At 35.5% G+C, this 18476-nt stretch overlaps 1 protein-coding gene across 1 annotated transcript; it reads left to right on the top strand.

Annotated features, from left to right (window-relative positions):
- Positions 1-4175: 4175 nt before the first annotated feature.
- LOC126720283 (uncharacterized) lies at positions 4176-7335 on the top strand. Its single transcript, XM_050422605.1, has 5 exons — positions 4176-4989; positions 5142-5199; positions 5293-5376; positions 5477-5612; positions 6346-7335. The coding sequence occupies exons 1-5, from the start codon at positions 4332-4334 to the stop codon at positions 6637-6639; spliced, it is 1230 nt and encodes a 409-aa protein (XP_050278562.1). The 5' UTR covers positions 4176-4331; the 3' UTR covers positions 6640-7335.
- The last annotated feature ends 11141 nt before the right edge of the window (positions 7336-18476 follow it).

Below are 18476 nucleotides of genomic sequence, written 5' to 3'. Positions count from 1 at the left end.
ATCTACTCATCAGCTACCAATGAGGAAGAGCCAGTTGCCCATTGATCTCTGTTAGGTAATCAATGAGTTCCATTTTCAATAACTAATATTCTTCACCTGCTCTAGGTGTTAAAAACTTAAAATGTTATGCAAGAATATTAAATGAAATAAGATAAAACTTAGTTACAATAATTTGAAATTAGGTAAAACTTAGTTACAATATAGTTTTTTAATTAGATGTTATATCTTAATTTCTTTAATTAAATTTGACCCTATGGCAAGGGATTTAATGAAATCAGATGAAATAATATGTAATTGGAACATCCAATTAGGGTTTTGTATCACTAATTGGCCGAAAACATAACATATTTGGAATTTATAAAAGAAGTAAAGCCATTAAGATTTATGACCTCGTCTAAATTTAGTGCCTTTGATTTTCTTAATTCTTTTATGCAAAATTAAAGGTGTACTTATCAAATTAAGATATCAAAGCTCTGATTGTGACCCTAAGGGGGCAATACAAAAGACATGGCATATTGTGTTTGCAACATTGTGCATATTCCTTTTATTCTAAATTGAGCAAACATGCATTTACGTACATACAACTATCAAAGTTCTCCTTATTTCTTTCTCAAAAAAAAAAAAAAAAAAAAAAAAAAAAAAAAAAAAAAAAAAGAAGAAGAGGTTCTCCCTATTTGGTCTAAAATATTTACATTGAGATTCATTGAATTTATGGACCCTTTTTTTTTTTTTAGCCGCCCTTGTCAATCATATATTGGCTTCTGTTTTTTACGTGCACCTAGTACATTTTGTTGTTCCCCAATGTGGTGCACGAAGTAGTAAAGAATCACTTATTGGTCTTTTAGCCTAGAAATTAAGCATAATCACTTCATTTAGGGTGTTGTATCCATGTCGCATTCATATTGTACATGTGTCATACCAGTGCTATATCGACCATTTTATAATGTCATAATTTTTCAGAAATTGTTAGTGTCACCATGTCGTATGCATGTCTGTACCCGTACTTGTGTTTATGTCCATATCCGTGCTTCCTAGCTTTTAGCTCATTCCCATTGCTCCTATATATCCCTCTTTATTTTTTTAGCTGCTCAGGTTTGTAGTTACAAGTGGGTGCTAGAAGCCTAGAACGTGATCACTTTGTTACAGGTGGACTAGTTCTGGAAGAAGTTTCATATATGTGTTAGGATTTTACATTTTAATTTAAAAAGATTGCTTTTGTGAGAAGTTGTCTAAGATTTTTGTTTATGTTCAAATCTTGTCAAGTTTATATCATTTCGTTATTTTAGAGATTAGAAATGAATTAATACGTGCTTTTATTTTGAGACTGAATTTATTTGATGTGGAGGTTTCCTAGCTATTTTGGATTAACTATAGTTTTTAAATTAATTGTAATTTTTGGGCATTACATTTTGCATAGGGTCTTTGAATTGTAATTTTCCAAAGTCTTGTCCTCTGAAATCCACTCTTGTCAAGTGGTTAAAACCAAGCCTAGGGTGTGTTATGTTGAACACATATGGATATGGTTTCTCCCTTGGTAATCCAAGGTAAGCTAGTGGCGGTGGGTCATTTGAGATCACTATGGTCTATAGTTATTATTGAATTAGATGATCTTGTTGTGCATTCTTTTTTCACCATTTCTTCTAGAGTTCATCCTAGTTTAGTTCTCTTATGGGTGATCGTAAGACTTTGTTTTGTTTAAGAATTTCCATGCTTCTATCTTCGATCGATTTGGTTGTGTGTGTGTGTGTGTGTGTGTGTTTTTTTTTTTTTTTTTTTAAAGGATAAATTCTCTTATACACACCCTGTTGTGTGTAAAAATTTCAGTTTAAAAAAATTTTATACACAAGATTGTATGTAACAGACATTATCCTTTTTGTAGTTTGAAGGACGTGTATGTCTTAACTTGTTCCTGTTCTTTAGGTTTACTTACGGAATACAAATATTTTGTACCACTTTTTGTGTTCTACTTTATGTATCACTAATTACAACTTGTCATGTGTTTATTTTTTTTTCTATTTTAAACTTTGACTATTTTATTAGGAAAGTTAAACAAATACATGACAAATTGTGATTGGTAAAACATAAAGTGTAACACAAAAAATAGTAAAGATGATTTGTATTCTTATTTATGAACTCCTTAACTAATCCCCAACTCCCAAAATAGTGAAATAGACAAACAAGTGCAAGTGAAATGGGCTGTGGTCGGTTTGGAATTTACTAAGCACAAAAAAGAAGATAATGATGATGACAGTTGCTTTATATAGTTATAATCACGGTTGGTTTATATATTTATGAGGATTGAGCAAATGACTGACTGAGGGTTACAACCTAGGCCTGTGATGGTATAGCCCTCAAGGGTCTCTCCACTTACTCATTTTCGTCCTTATGTTTATGGAGCTCTCAAGCTTAAGGTTGTCTCCTTCCTTTAATGTGACAAATAACGGAAGAAGAAAACGAATTGAACAGTAAAATATTCAGTCATTTTCACATTGCACACATATACATATGGTATTTTGCCTACTCCTTTATCCTCCTCCAGTCATTTTCACATTGCTATTGGGCTGCAGTACCCTCAATTGAAGTATGACAATTGTTGAAGCTCACATAGTGAAAAGCCATATAATTTGCATGCGTAATGGGTATTATAAAACAGTGTAGGATTTGGAAATACAACTTTTCTAGTTCTGCACAAGGACCATCCCTAACTTTAGCCCCAGCAGGCTGGTTTTATGGTCCCTCACTCATCATTCTTTAGAGCCATTCCTAAGGATCTATTCTAACAATTATATGATGCATTCGAATTTTTAGAACCATTCCTAAAGATTTATTCAAATAAGTATAAAGACAATTTTTTACAATTTTTTTTTTACCACACTCGACATGGCATATTGGACACATAATAAAAGTAACGTAAGTGGTGAACTCATGTAAAAGTTATTTACTTCAATCATGATTTACTATATTACCAAGTTGTAAAAAATGTTGAAAATTTTGCATCTTTTAAGACTTTAACATTGCAGTTGTGTATATCGAAGAGATGTGTATGCCTGAGAATTAGTCGTGGACCATCCATCTTAAGTTAAAGCCTACTTTTGATGCGAAATTTGTCTAAAATGGACCCTGAATTATTAGATTATATTATGAATATAAAAAAGTCCTTAATCTCAAGGAATCTCATTCAGTTATAAACTGAAAAAGGGTCCTAATGGTATGCATATGCAGGAGCCCCACAGTTTACCTGGAAAGTACATCTGAAAAAGCTACATAAATTAGGAATTGACAAAAAGACACAATAAATTAGCATTATACTTAACAAAAGATCATGAATGGATTTTTTGATCACTTTTATTTTGATTAGTTGCAACACTAAAATCAAGACTGACATATTTCAACCTCATAAGGTTGTTAATTAGTTTTTGCTTACCTCAAAAGTGTTTTTTCAGCTTGTTAATGGTTATTAAAAAAAAATCTTCCATGTTATATTCCTCTCATCAAAACAACTGTCTTCGAGAAAGAGAGAGAGATTCCTCCAGCTAAAAAGAGTAGACCAATGATTGGTCTTTTTCTTCCACTGTTACCTTCCTTATCCACCACTCCAGCTTAAATCCTTGGGAAGAGAAGCAGTTGTCTAGGTATATACATGATGTATCACCCAGCAATAAGGTGGAAATAGGGGAAGTTCCAAGTAAAAAACACACCATGCAGTCTAGCATAGTATCCCACCCAACGAATCCCCCTATTAAACCAACTTCCTTGATTCTCTCCTTACCCAATAATCATCATAATAATCTCTTATACAATAAGTCTTAAATCTACCACAACAATTTTCACAATTTTTTTTTTAAAACTAAAGATATGGCATGTTTTGATTGATGCATGATAAAAATATTATTAAAGATAAGTTTAGGTGAAAGTAAAGTCGTTCCAATCACAATATGATATGTCAACAATTGTGAAAATAGTCCTAAAAAATATTGTGTCGCTAACATTACTCGATTCGATGCTAATTATAATAATAATAACCTAACAATGCCAAATCATAGTACCCCTCGTGGCCTAGTTAAACAAAAAGTAATGCCCCTCACAAGAGGTTGTATGGTAAACCCCAACCTCCCCATGTTACAAGTTCAGCTTCATCTGTCCCTACCTTTTTCCTCTTTATAAAACCCCACAACCCTCCCCTATCCTCTCCTCCACTTTCTCATCACTTCCCTTCCATCTTTGTGCCAATTATTCCTTACTTCCTAACCCATTAAAGTCCTTTCCAACTTAAGCTCTCAACACATAACATTACATTACCATACAACACAGTACCATACCAAAAAAAAAAAATGTGCAGCTCTAAGGCCAAAGTGACTATGGGCATTGATGTCATCCCAACCCCCACAGTGGCTCGTATCAATGGTAGACCTGTCCTTCAGCCTACTTGTAATCGTGTTCCCAGCCTCGATAGGCGTAACTCACTAAAGAAAATATCTCCACCACCATCAACACCTCCTACCTCTGCTACTAGTCCTAGAACCAAAACTTCATTGACACCACCCATCTCTCCAAAGTTCTCAAAATCACCACGACCACCTGCAATAAAGCGAGGAAATGACACTAATGGCTTGAGTTTGAGTGCAGAGAAGATTTTCATTCCAAGAAGTACCACAAAGACTCCAACTTTAGAGAGAAAGAAGTCTAAAAGTTTCAAGGGTACTTGTGGTGATCATCATGGAGCTGCTGTTATGAATAGTACTTCTTGTGGGGTTTCTCCTTCTTTTGAAGCAACCTTGAGTTACTCTTCATCTTTGATCACCGAGGCACCAGGAAGCATAGCTGCAGTCAGGAGGGAACACATGGCACAGCAACAGGCCCAAAGAAAGATGAGAATTGCCCATTATGGAAGATCAAAGTCTGCCAATTTTGACAAGGTTGTTCCCTTTGACTCTTCAACAAAGACTACTGAGGAAGAGAAGAGATGCAGCTTTATCACACTCAATTCAGGTATCTAAATTTCCCAAATAATTCAAAGACATGTGGTTAAGTTCAATATATAAAGAATATTTCTGATGTCCAGAGTTTTGGCACCAAAGCTTGGTGCATGTTTGTTGTTGAAATTAGTTGTGCTGAACAATATGTCTTTTTTCTATGCTTAGATCCTGTCTATGTTGCTTACCATGATGAAGAATGGGGAGTTCCTGTCCATGATGACAAGTAAGCCTATCTATTACACACATATAGACATAGACACATCCACACAAATAAATATATGACTCATTTATCTAATTCCTATGTATCTTCTTGCAGGATGTTGTTTGAATTGCTAGTCCTAAGTGGTGCTCAGGTTGGTTCAGACTGGACCACAATCTTGAAGAAACGCCAAGATTTCAGGTTGGGTTTCGCTTTCCTTTGCTAACAAACACACTTAATTGCTGTACCCTATATATGGTCTCATGGGATTAATTTATTTTAAAATTTATCTTTTATGCAGGAGTGCATTTTCAGGATTTGATGCAGAAACTGTTGCCAACTTCACTGATAAACAAATGACTTCAATTGGTTTAGGGTATGGCATTGATATAAGCCGAGTTAGGGGTGTTGTGGACAACTCAAGCCGAATTCTGGAGGTAATTAAGCTTCATACTAACCTCATTCTAGCAAAAATAAAAAGAGAGAGATATAGTGGATGTCTTAGATTTCTCTTTCTCATGTTAATTAATTAATTGATTGAGAATTAGTGGATGAAAGGGTTCATAAGAGTGAGTTCGACGTCTATTCCAAAAGGAGTAGTTTGTGATATATCACACTTTTATATTCTTTGAACCCTTTTGGTTATGACCTTTGTTAGGCCCAAAAAATGCAATTTTTTTCTGTTTAGATGAACTTTCTAGTTGGAATGAAAAGGACAATATAACTACGTCATTAAATAAAGATGCAACTATGTAGGACTTGATTGTCAACATCTTGTTAGTCTTTTCGTTTTTTCTCATTGAGAAAAAAAAAAGTACTAGTTGACAAGCAAGTTCCAACCTGTTCTGATTTTAACACCAAGCCCCACATGGGCTCTTTCTTTATGGATTTCTGCTAAGCACTCCACATGGGTTGTTAATCATTATACCTAAATTTAACTAATGTTTTTATGTTAGAATAATGGTTAAATGATGTGTCATTGATGGACCTAGGTGACAATATTAACACTTGGGTCCACCATTAATGTGTGTCTTAGAATAAGTTACCATCTATTATTTTAGAATCTACACGTTTTGAACACTAATTTCTGATTTTGGTAGTATATTAGATTATTACACTTTTGTTAGATTCTAAATGTTTGTTGTTGTCTTGCAAATTCTGGTATTACAGATTCAGAGGGAGTTTGGATCATTTGACAAATATATATGGGGATTTGTCAATCACAAGCCAATCTCCACCCAATACAAAATGGGGCACAAGATACCAGTAAAGACATCAAAATCAGAGAGCATTAGCAAAGACATGGTGAGGAGGGGTTTCAGGTTCGTTGGTCCAACAGTGGTTCATTCCTTCATGCAAGCTGCAGGACTCACCAATGACCACTTGATCACTTGTCATAGGCATCTCCAATGTGCTTTAATGGCTGCAGCCCGTCGTCCAACAACAGAAGAACCAGCTCTATAGACTCGAAAATGACATCAAAGAATAATGAAAGAAAGAAGAAAAGAAAAGGAAAAAATAACCCAAAAGTGCTCAAAGTATATGTATGCAAAGTGCATAATAGTTTGCTAACTACAATTTACTGTTAATTAATGGTTTGTGTACAATATTATATAGATAGAAGGAGGTTGTGACTTTGTGTGACTGTGAAATTTTTAATGACAGCAGTGTGTGTGTGTTTTGAAGTAGATAGAGTTAAGTTAGGATTGATTATTAGGGAGAAGAAAAAGTAGGATGGTGTTGTGCAATGGTAGGAGGCCAAGGAAAGACAGTGAGCATGTGCATGTCCATGTGCAACTGGGAGGCAGTGGCATGTGTAGGTGTCAGATTGCTTTTTTATTTCCATGTGACCCATCACAACACTTTTGCATTATTTGTTTTCCTTTAACAGCCTGGTGTGGGATACTTGTAGTTGTAGAGGGAAAAAAAAAGTAGGACCACCCTTCCCTCCTCATCTTTCTTTCTTTCTTTCTTTGCTTTGTTTATTGAGAGGTGTACTCTACATTTTCTAACCTTTTGGCTTTGGGGGGAATATTTATACCCTAATGTAATCTTGGATTTGGTGTGGCTTTCTGAGTGCTATTTGATACATAATTTGTCATGTGCTTCTGTATTGTTTGCTTACTGATATTAATATACCTTTCAGAGTGTTAACCAGAATTCTCCATGTGTGGTGTGTCCACTTTCTTTTTCACATATCCCATCCATTCTGTTAAAACTAAGAATTCTCTCTCTCTCTCTCTCTCTCTCTCTCTCTCTCTCTAACTCAATTCTTTTATTGATGAAAAATGAATACAAGCAATTGAGAATAAATAGAAAATATCTAGTCCCTTATATACAAGATCTTTAACAACAAAAGAGAAAAACTAACTAACCAACTTCTTATCCACCAATTACAAGCTGACATGTGGAGTTAGTTAATGACCGAAATGGGAACTAAACTATCTAAGTGATACGGTAGCGTTGCATTAAAACAATTAAAGACAATTACTAAAGAAACTACAAAATGGTGTCGTGTCAATAAGTGTTATCAGCTACTCATTTTATCAGAGTTCAAGTGATTCAAGTGAGTCTGCCAAGGTCAGTAGCAAGAGCAGAAGTGAAGTCAACAATGCAGAAGATCAAAACACTGAACATAGAGATACTGGTTCTATAACAGAGCATAAACGGCAGGCCAATACAAGAGTAAAATGATACACATACGACTTGTAGCTTAACGTGTATGTATATTTAGTTAAGTGTTAGTACGTGAGAGTGGTAGTTAGCTTTGTGGCTTGCACGTGTGTTAGTTTGTTATTTCTGTTAGTCTGTTAGTTTGTGTGTTCACACCTGTACAGATCAATATATATACAGCTCATGTAATCAATTGATTCATTAATGGAAATACAGATTTTCTATTCTTCAATTTGTAATATGGTATCAGAGCAAATTCCCAAATTCCTGTAGGGTTTTGCATTTTCTTTCTCTCTCAAATTTTCCCGAGAAAATCTCTCTGTTCTTGAGAAATTAATTCTTAGGAATCTTATTCTTCATTCTCGCCATCTATGGCTTCTGCTACGAATGAAAATGGTTCAACAGATGCTTCCACATCTGTGAATCCTTCTCCTTCATCTTCACAAGAATCTCCAATGGATGACCCTCTGTTCTTGCATCACGCAGAGAATCCAAGCTTGGTTCTTGTTACACAACCATTGATAGGTGGTGAAAATTACTCAGCTTGGGCTCGTGCAGTGAGAAAAGCTTTACTTACCAAGAATAAGCTAGGGTTCATTGATGGAACTTTGACTCTCTCATCACCATTGGTATCAACTCCTTCGAATGTGCAGGCCTGGATAAGATGTGACAACATGGTTGGGACATGGTTAACCAATTCAGTCTCACCAAAGCTCCAAGCAAGCATCATTTATGAAGATACTGCCTTAGAAATCTGGAATGACTTGAAGAATCGATTTGCCCAAACAAATGGACCAAGAGTTTTCAACCTTCAAAAGGATATAGCAGAGCTTCATCAAGGAGAAATGTCTATCACTGACTTCTTCACTCAGTTGAAGGTATTTTGGGATCAATTACAAAGCCTTAGTCCATTTCCTTCTTGCACTTGTGGTAAATGTACTTGCAATATCAACAAGAGGCTTACTGATCTGCAAGTAAGAGAATCTGTCATGAAATTTTTAATGGGATTGAATGACTCTTTCTCCCAAGTTCGATCTCAAGTCTTGCTTATGGATCCTATTCCATCCCTTAGCAAAGTCTACTCATTGCTAATTCAAGAGGAGACTCAAAGATCAGTACCCAACACCTCCTTTGCTAAGGTTGAATCCACTGCTTTGGCTGCTAAGTTGTCAAATGAACATCTTGGTTCATTTCTTGGTAATGCTGGTAAAGGGAAGGAAAGACCAACTTGCACACATTGTGGCAAAACTGGTCACACAGTGGAGAAATGCTATAAAAAGCATGGTTTTCCACCAGGTTTTAAGTTCAAGAATAAGCCATTTATGGCTCATCAAGTATCTTCAGATGCATCACCCATTGCTGCTTCACCAATGCACCATCAAACTCCCTTTACTCCGGAGCAGTATCAACAGCTTTTTGCACTATTTGGAGCCTCTGCTTCATCCATTATACCTTCTGCTTCAGTCAAAGAAGCTTCCATGGCCAATATAGCATCATCTTCTACACCTGCTAGTGCTCCAATGTCAGGTATTGATCTCTCTCACAGTGTTTTCTCTGCACAAGTAGTAAATAGAAGAGTTTATGATAAGTGGACATGGGTTTTGGATACTGGAGCTACAGATCATTTTGTTTGTTCAGTTGATCTATTGACTTCAATTACTGCTACTATACAGTCTTTGGTTCACTTGCCTAATGGGGAATCAGCTCAAGTCACTCATATAGGCACTGTTGTCCTTTCCCCTTCACTCACCCTCACTAATGTTCTTTGTGTTCCCTCATTTAGCTTCAATCTACTCTCTGTCAGTACACTCACTTTATCCCAGCCTTATTGCCTTGTTTTCCTTTCAACTTATTGCTTTATCCAGGACCTTTTACCTTGGAAAACGATTGGGATGGGCAAGGCTGTTGATGGGCTGTACCTGCTGCAGTGTGATAGTCTTCAACACATCCCTCACTCTTCACTTGCTGATTACTTAAACAATCACAAGTTCAATGATTCCTTTCTTCCTTTCTCTGCAACCACCACTGCAAGTTCTGCATCTTCTTTTCTTTGGCATGCCAGACTAGGACATCCCTCAGATATGAAGCTTAAAGTTTTAGGCTCCAATATTCCATCTTTGCAATCTTTTTGTAATAAAACTTGTCAAGTTTGTCCTATGGCCAAACTTAAACGTTTACCTTTTCCCTTCAATAATAACATTTGTGCTTGTCCTTTTGATTTAGTTCATATGGATGTTTGGGGACCCTACTCTATTCCTACTTTGGATGGCTATAAATATTTTTTGACCATTGTGGATGATGCTACCCGAGCCACTTGGCTTTTCTTAATGAAGTCCAAATCTGATGTTAGGCCCCTCTTTCAATCCTTTTATACTATGGTTGATACACAATTTGGTCAACATATTAAATCCATTAGAACCGACAATGCCAAAGAATTTGCCATGCCTGATTTTTTCAATTCCCATGGCATTATCCATCAAACAAGCTGTGTTTATACTCCACAACAAAACTCTGTTGTGGAGAGAAAACACCAACACTTACTTTCCATTGCTAGGGCTTTACAAATTCAATCTCAAGTTCCTTTGCAATTTTGGGGTGATTGTGTCTTGACTGCTGCCTATCTAATCAATAGACTCCCTTCCCCTTTGTTGAATGACAAAACACCCTTTGAGCTTCTTTTTCATAAGCCTCCTGCCTATGATCACCTTAAAGTCTTTGGCTGCCTGTGTTTTGCCTCTACTATAGCTCATCATAGAAACAAATTCTCCCCAAGGGCAAGAAAATGTATCTTCCTTGGCTACCCATGTAATGTCAAAGGTTATAAGCTCTATGATCTTGCTACTCATGCTGTTTTTGTCTCTAGGGATGTTGTTTTCCATGAGTCTATCTTCCCTTATGTTCATTCTTCCAATGCATCTATTCCTTTGACCTCATTACCTCTACCATGTGTTTCTCCTATTTCTCATCTACATGATGAACCCTTTCTGTCCAAAACTCCTGCTCTTACTCCTCACTCTATCATCCAAGTACATCATACTATTGATGATGATCTACTTGATGAAGTTCCAGACACATCCCTTGATCCTATTGCAGCTCCTATCCCTCTTAGAAGGTCCACTAGATCTGTTACAAAACCTTCTTATTTACAGGACTTTCATTGCAATTATGTTACTTCTGCCCAGCCTTTATCCTCTTCCCAATTAGGTACTGCTCATCCCCTTTCTTCTCATGTCTCATATCACCATCTTTCTTCATCATATAAAGCCTATTGCTGTGCCATTTCTTCCCTTGTTGAGCCTCAATTTTACCATCAAGCCGTGTCTGATCCCCAATGGCAGGCTGCCATGGCTGCTGAAATAGCAGCTCTTGAAGCTAATAACACCTGGACATTGGCTCCCTTGCCTGCTGGTAAAAGCCCCATTGGCTGCAAATGGGTCTACAAAATCAAGTATAAAGCTGATGGTTCTATTGAGAGATATAAAGCAAGGTTAGTGGCTAAGGGTTTCACACAAAAGGAGGGCATTGATTACTTTGAAACCTTTTCCCCTGTGGCTAAAATGGTCTCTGTCAAGATTGTTCTTGCTGTTGCTGCCATTAAGGGTTGGTTTCTTAGCCAATTGGATGTAAATAATGCTTTTCTTCATGGTGATTTGGATGAAGAAGTGTATATGGCTCTTCCACAGGGGTTTCACAGCCAGGGGGAGGTTGTTTGTAAGCTCAATAAGTCCATCTATGGCCTCAAGCAAGCTTCTAGGCAATGGTTTGCCAAATTCTCAAGCACCTTGATTCAGCTTGGTTTCATCCAATCCAAAGCTGATTATTCCTTGTTTACCAGAAGACATGATGACATCTTCATGATTCTTTTGGTCTATGTAGATGATGTTCTAATAGCTTGCAATAACAAGGCTGAAGTGGACAAATTTAAGGTAATGCTGGATGATAAGTTCAAGCTTAAGGATTTGGGTGATTTGAAATATTTTCTTGGTTTGGAGGTTGCAAGGTCAGACAAAGGTATTGCTCTCTGTCAAAGAAAGTACACCCTTGAACTAATCAGTGATGCTGGATTACTTGGCTGTAAGTGTGCTAAGACTCCCATGGAGCATAACTTAAAGCTGAGCAAGTTTGAAGGAGAAGAGCTTAAGGATCCTAGTCATTATAGAAGGCTTGTGGGTAGGCTCTTGTACTTAACAATCACAAGACCTGACATCACTTTTGCTGTCCATAAACTCAGTCAGTTCATGTCCAAACCGAGAAGACCACATCTAAGTGCAGCACAAAGAGTGTTGCAGTATTTGAAAGGTGAACCAGGCAAAGGACTCATGTTCTCTTCTAGCACAGACCTGCACCTGAAAGGATTTGCTGATGCAGATTGGGCTGCATGTCCTGACACCAGAAGATCAGTGACTGGCTATAGCATCTTCATTGGTGATTCTTTAGTATCTTGGAAGTCCAAGAAGCAATCCACAGTATCAAGATCCTCAGCTGAAGCTGAGTACAGATCCATGGCAGTAGCAACATGTGAGTTAGTGTGGATTCTATACTTTCTCAAGGACATTGGAGTGAATCATGAGAAGGAGGCTCTGCTGTTTTGTGACAGTCAAGCTGCGTTGCATATTGGCTCCAATCCAGTCTTCCATGAGAGGACAAAGCATATAGAAATAGATTGCCATGTGGTTAGGGATAAGGTGTTGGAAAAGGTGATTAAGTTGAATCATGTTCGATCAAATTGTCAGTTAGCTGACCTGCTTACCAAAGCTTTGAATTACAACCAATTTTCAATTCTTACTTGTAAAATGGGAATGATTAATATACATGCCCCTGCTGCTCTTGAGGGGGAGTATCAGAGTTCAAGTGATTCAAGTGAGTCTGCCAAGGTCAGTAGCAAGAGCAGAAGTGAAGTCAACAATGCAGAAGATCAAAACACTGAACATAGAGATACTGGTTCTATAACAGAGCATAAACGGCAGGCCAATACAAGAGTAAAATGATACACATACGACTTGTAGCTTAACGTGTATGTATATTTAGTTAAGTGTTAGTACGTGAGAGTGGTAGTTAGCTTTGTGGCTTGCACGTGTGTTAGTTTGTTATTTCTGTTAGTCTGTTAGTTTGTGTGTTCACACCTGTACAGATCAATATATATACAGCTCATGTAATCAATTGATTCATTAATGGAAATACAGATTTTCTATTCTTCAATTTGTAATACATTTACACAAAACGACCCCGTCTCTTCAATCTTCTTTCTTCATTTTCAACACATTCCTCCCTCTCCCTCATTTTCTCTGTTTGAGTAATGCTGGGACTGGGACACAATATATTTTACAATTTTTTTTTTTTCACGTAATAAAAGTAATGTTAATAATAAATCCAGTTAAAAATAATGTTGTCCTGATTGCAACAGGCCAATTTTACAATTTTAAAAATATTATGTCCTTAACGTTACTTTTTCTCTCCTCGTGATGCTTCTATGTCTTATATATACATACAAAAGTCTACGGAAAGAAATATGGTTCTATGAAACTCATGGCAAATTGGCAATCGCATTACATAAGTGATAGAAGGCACTTTGTGTGGTATTTATTGGTCTGCACAGGGTTCACATGTAACAAGTGGTACAAGAATAATGAAAAGTTAAAAAAAAAAGAAATCCAAGAATAATTGATCAGAAACTAAAGCTACCGTCTGTACAAAGAGCACTTAGTAAGCAATGTATATAATCTGCCAACATGATGCTTGTGAATGTTCAATTTTCTGAGTCTGGCTTTGCTTAATCTGCAGGCATGTTACATGCAAAATGTGTTCAACGTGTACAGAGTCTCAAAGCCCAAGCACAGCCAAGAACTGCTTTCGTGCTAGGCATTGCAATTGCACGGCTCAAAGTTAATTGCTAAGCAACTTTAAAGGAATGATCTCACATTCCCACCCCCAACCCAACTTATTGCTTAATCAGAAAGCTAGGAATGTCTACTGAGCCAAAAAACAATACTTTGATCAAGTTCACTTTTTTTTTTTTTTTTTTTTACTTGGATCACGTGGTACAAATTTATTGGAAATTCATGTCACAGCAGCATTAATTTATAAAATTAAAAGTAATGTTAGGATCACTATAAATCTTCTACGTAAGTATTACAAATCGATGTATCACCAATAATTAAAAATAAAATTAAATATAAAAAAAAAATCATCAATGTTTTTATGTAATATATGTATTAAAGTGACACCAATCACATTTATTATCACATCAATTTGTGTGTATATATATATATATATATATATATATATATATATATATATATTTTGCCTTTAACATTTTTCTAAAGTTAAGGGAATGGGTCCTAGGCCAAGCTCATTTAAGTTCCAAAAGTACATAATTGATAATTCTATCCAACCATAGTTGATAGACTTTTTGCCCAAAATTCCTCATGCTTTTCAAGAAGCTCGTGACACACAATTCTCTTCGCTTCACGTAATGGCCCCATGGCCCATGTTCTTCAACATCATATAATGGGCTCATAGCCCGCATTATTGATTCACTTCATGACTTTTGGCTTATGATAATAGCTTAGGTTTGCTATCTATATCATTATTAGTTGCTAATCTATGCAATGCACAGAAAAGTTATTGTGTATAAAAATATAAATTATTCTTTTCTTTTCTTTTTTTATTGTACATTTGGACTCCAGTCTTAGAGTTTCAAGTTGCTATGAATATTCAATTCTAACAATGAAAGAGTATCACAAACCAAGGAAAAAATATCATATTCTTTTTAAAATTGTTTGTTTAGAAATCCAATGTGATAGGTGCATTGTAGATTTTGATGGGATAACCGTGTTATTTTGATTTAAAATTAAACGAAGAATTAATGGCCACATCTTTTTGTACAAAATCTGAACATTTTTTTTTTTTTTTGCGTCACTTTGTTGGAGAATGTTGACAATAATCATCCAAAATTTTGATAAGCTTAGCTTAAAGACTTGCCTGAAAATATGCTGTAACTTCTTGCTATGAAGACACTGGAACTGAGAGTCCACAAACTTCAAATCAGTAGCCCTTAGAGCAAAGGCTTCAACCTCTGTTTGAGCTATTACTGTTCTTGTTGAAATGGGAAGACTGGTAGAGGAGTGGGGATTCATGGCCCACGCAAAAAGTTCTTCTCCACAGAAGTTACCAGCCTTCATTTCAAATCACCAACGCTTGTGTTTGGGTGCGTATGAGACTTGTATTGTGCCTTTTGGAATGATTTGGACCCAATGAACTTGGGGTGAGTTTGGTTCAGCTTTTTTAAGTTGAGCTTTTTAAAAAATTTGAGTTTTAAAAAGTGCATAATGAAAAAGTGCTTTTTCAAAAAACTGAGTGTTTGGTAAAAACTGTTAAAAAATGCTTTTTCAAAAAGTTGAGTATTTGGCTAGCACTTATAAAAGTGGCAGTTTAAGGGGTAAATTACCAAAAAGGACAATATATATATAAGGAAGTTTATTTCATACTTAAATTAATATTGTGAAATTATTTTCTTCTCACCAATATTAGCTAATAATAACCTAGCACTTAAGATTTATTGTGAAAGTATTATGATAATTTATACTGATTTTAATTTGAATGTACTATTAAAATTATTTTTTTTCTCATTCTAAAAAAATTATTTTTTTCTCACCAATATTAGCTAATAATAATCTATCACTTAAGATTTATTGTAAAAAGATTTAGTGTAAAAGTATTGTGAAAATATTGTTATAAAAATTGATACTGATTTTAATTTGAACGTACTATTAAAATTATTTTTTTCTCTTTCTAAAAATTTTTTTTTTTCTCACCAATATTAGCTAATAATAACCTATCACTTAAAATTTATTGTGAAAGTATTGTGAAAATATTGTGATACTATATCCTTCTCTTTTTTTTTCCCCCTCTTTTTTTATCCTCCACACACTACCGCATTTCTTTCTTCTTCTTTTTTCCTTTTTTTTCCCCTCTTTTTTTCTCCTCCACACACGTACCCTTACACTTTTCTTTTTTTACTTCTTTCCTCTTTTTATCCCTATCACTTCCTCCAAACTCCAAAACGTTCTCTCCTTCTTCCTCTTTTTTTTTTTTTTTTTTTTTTTTTCCCTAAGCACTTTTTCTGCAACACCCATGCAATTCTTCACCCTAATCTTCTTGATTCTTTTCTTTTTCTCTAAATTCAACCACTTACAAATGGGATGATTCATATCGGGAAGATTGGATCAGAGCAGGGCAAATGCAGATGGGTACAAACTCCATTTGAAAGATTTTGCTATATTCTGATGTTTTTTTGTTTTGCATTGTGAGGAATCCTAATTTGCAAGGGATTGATTTTTTTTTTTTTTCTTAGCTGATTTGGGAATTTGTTATAATTTTTTTGTGTTTGGATTTGGAAATTTGTTATTAAGAGGAATATTCTGATGTTTTTTTTGTTTTGCATTTTGAGGAATCCTAATTTGCAAGGGATTGATTTTTTTTTTTTTCCTTAGCTGATTTGGGAATTTGTTATAGATTTTTTTGTGTTTGGATTTGGAAATTTGTTATTGAGAGGAATGAGGAACTGTGTGTGAGACAAAGACATGAGCATCCTTTATTCTTCGGGTTAATTTGATAATTGCCCACTCACCCAACGGATATATCAAAACGCGCATGGACTTTTGGCAAAATGGACTTCGAGGCTCCAAAATGGAATTGCGCGTTCTCTTCACTATTATAAAATGTAACATTTTCCAAAGAGTTGCGTTTTATACTAACCAAACGCACTTAAAGGGTTGGCTTTTTTCAAAACGTGACTTTTGGGCTGAAAATGTTGAAACAAACGGGCACTTGATATGTGTGATATTAGTGCATCTTGGAACTTGTGATTTTCATTTTACCTAAGTATTTGTGGAAATGCCTCAATGAAGTGGCCTTTTAATTATTTGGATTGTTAATGTGTTTGTCTTTCAAATGTGGTTTGTTTTAAGCTTGGCATTGAACAGGGTTAGTCTTTTTTACTTTTGGGCATGTGATTTTTAGCTAGGCAAAAATGAATGATGACATGTTTGTTTGACTTACCACTTGAGACATGATTCATGCAATGGTGAATTGATGCCTTATCATGCAAGAGAGTGGTTTGCTTGAGATTTACGACCTTGCTGGAATGACTAGCATGCTTCATCTTGGTACTCCTGTTGTATTCTTGGACTCTATGGCAAGCTAAAACCTGTAAGAACCAAGGCTCTTGTTTTAAGCTCTTAAGTTGGTGGGCCAAAATCAAACCACCATTGAATGGAAGATTCAAGAAGTGGGCTCTGGTCATTTCTTGGATTCAATTTGAAGAATGAAGAGCATCCAACTCTGCAGAAACATAAATCCCTTATGATCATGAGCGCTCTTGGGCATTTTTGGGACACAAGGAACAACTTGCACTTCCGGCATTTGGGTGAAGTGGTCCTTATGATTGAAATCTTCACTGTCATTTAAAAAAATCAAGATTGGTGGGCTGTGCCTGAGGATGGACTATGACATTGGAGTCAAAAAGAAAGCCATTAAGCAAGCACTTGGAAATCTCCCACCCTTGGGGAAAGGTGATGGGCATAGGTAACCTGGTTTTATACCCATTACTCATGTTGGCAACCGACTTTGACTTTGGGAGTGGCTCAGTGTGTCAAAACCTTAATGCTTTTCATGTTGGGGAGTGCACTCATTTTGAGCACAGGAGATATGGTGTTCTTGTCTTACCTTCCATCCTTTGAAAACATTGATTGGATTAGTGTGGAGTTGCATATGCTACTTTTCCACTACATGTCACAGTACTTCCATTGCACCTCCAAGAGCTTCAAAGGGTTGGGAGAGTTGGTGCCTGGGTAAGGCTTGTTGAGTTCAACTCTTTTTGAGACTAGCTAAATTCCGGCACGATGTGCGGTGCAACTTATTATTAGTTTTCTCCAATATTTCAATAAGTTTGTCAAGAATCTTGTAGGTTAATTGGTTGGCAACTCAATTTCCAATAGAAACATTCATGATTCATATCCCAAAACTATATAAAAAAAAAATTTTGAATAAATTTTATTCCAAAAATTGTAATCTTTAGTTATTTTATGGACAAAATAGAAATCACACACTATATACATATGTGTGTGTTCACAAATTAAAAATTGCATGATATAGTGGTTAATAATAATATAGATAAGTCTGTTTCATGCCTACTAAAAAAATGCATACACACATATATATATATTGTCAATTATTGTCAATTGTTCTTTACTGCTCAATCTAGCTACCTAATGAGCTATATATCATTGGAGCACTCTTTCGTCCCAAAATTTCAAATAAGGTTAGATTTATCATAAATGACACATGTCAAGCCATTTCTAATGTGTTTTTTCAACTAGTTTTTATAAAGAGTTCAAATCTTCTGTCCTACTTTTATAGAATTATATTACAATAAAATGGTAAAAAATTATAAGTACTTTGTTTCTTTCTATTACTTAGAAAAAAAAAAAAAAACATTAAATAGCAAGCCAAATATACATCTAGATTTTAGAGTATCAATAACTCTTAATTGCGGTGTGCAAATTTGAAATCAACTAAACTTCACATAAAAAACAGAGTTAAATAACAAGCTTGCACCCATATATGAT

The sequence above is a fragment of the Quercus robur genome, chromosome 4 (assembly GCF_932294415.1).
Source record: "Quercus robur chromosome 4, dhQueRobu3.1, whole genome shotgun sequence".
Lineage (NCBI taxonomy): Eukaryota > Viridiplantae > Streptophyta > Magnoliopsida > Fagales > Fagaceae > Quercus > Quercus robur.
The sequence above is the reverse complement of the archived record's forward strand: the minus strand, read 5'-3'. Positions and strand labels throughout refer to the sequence as shown.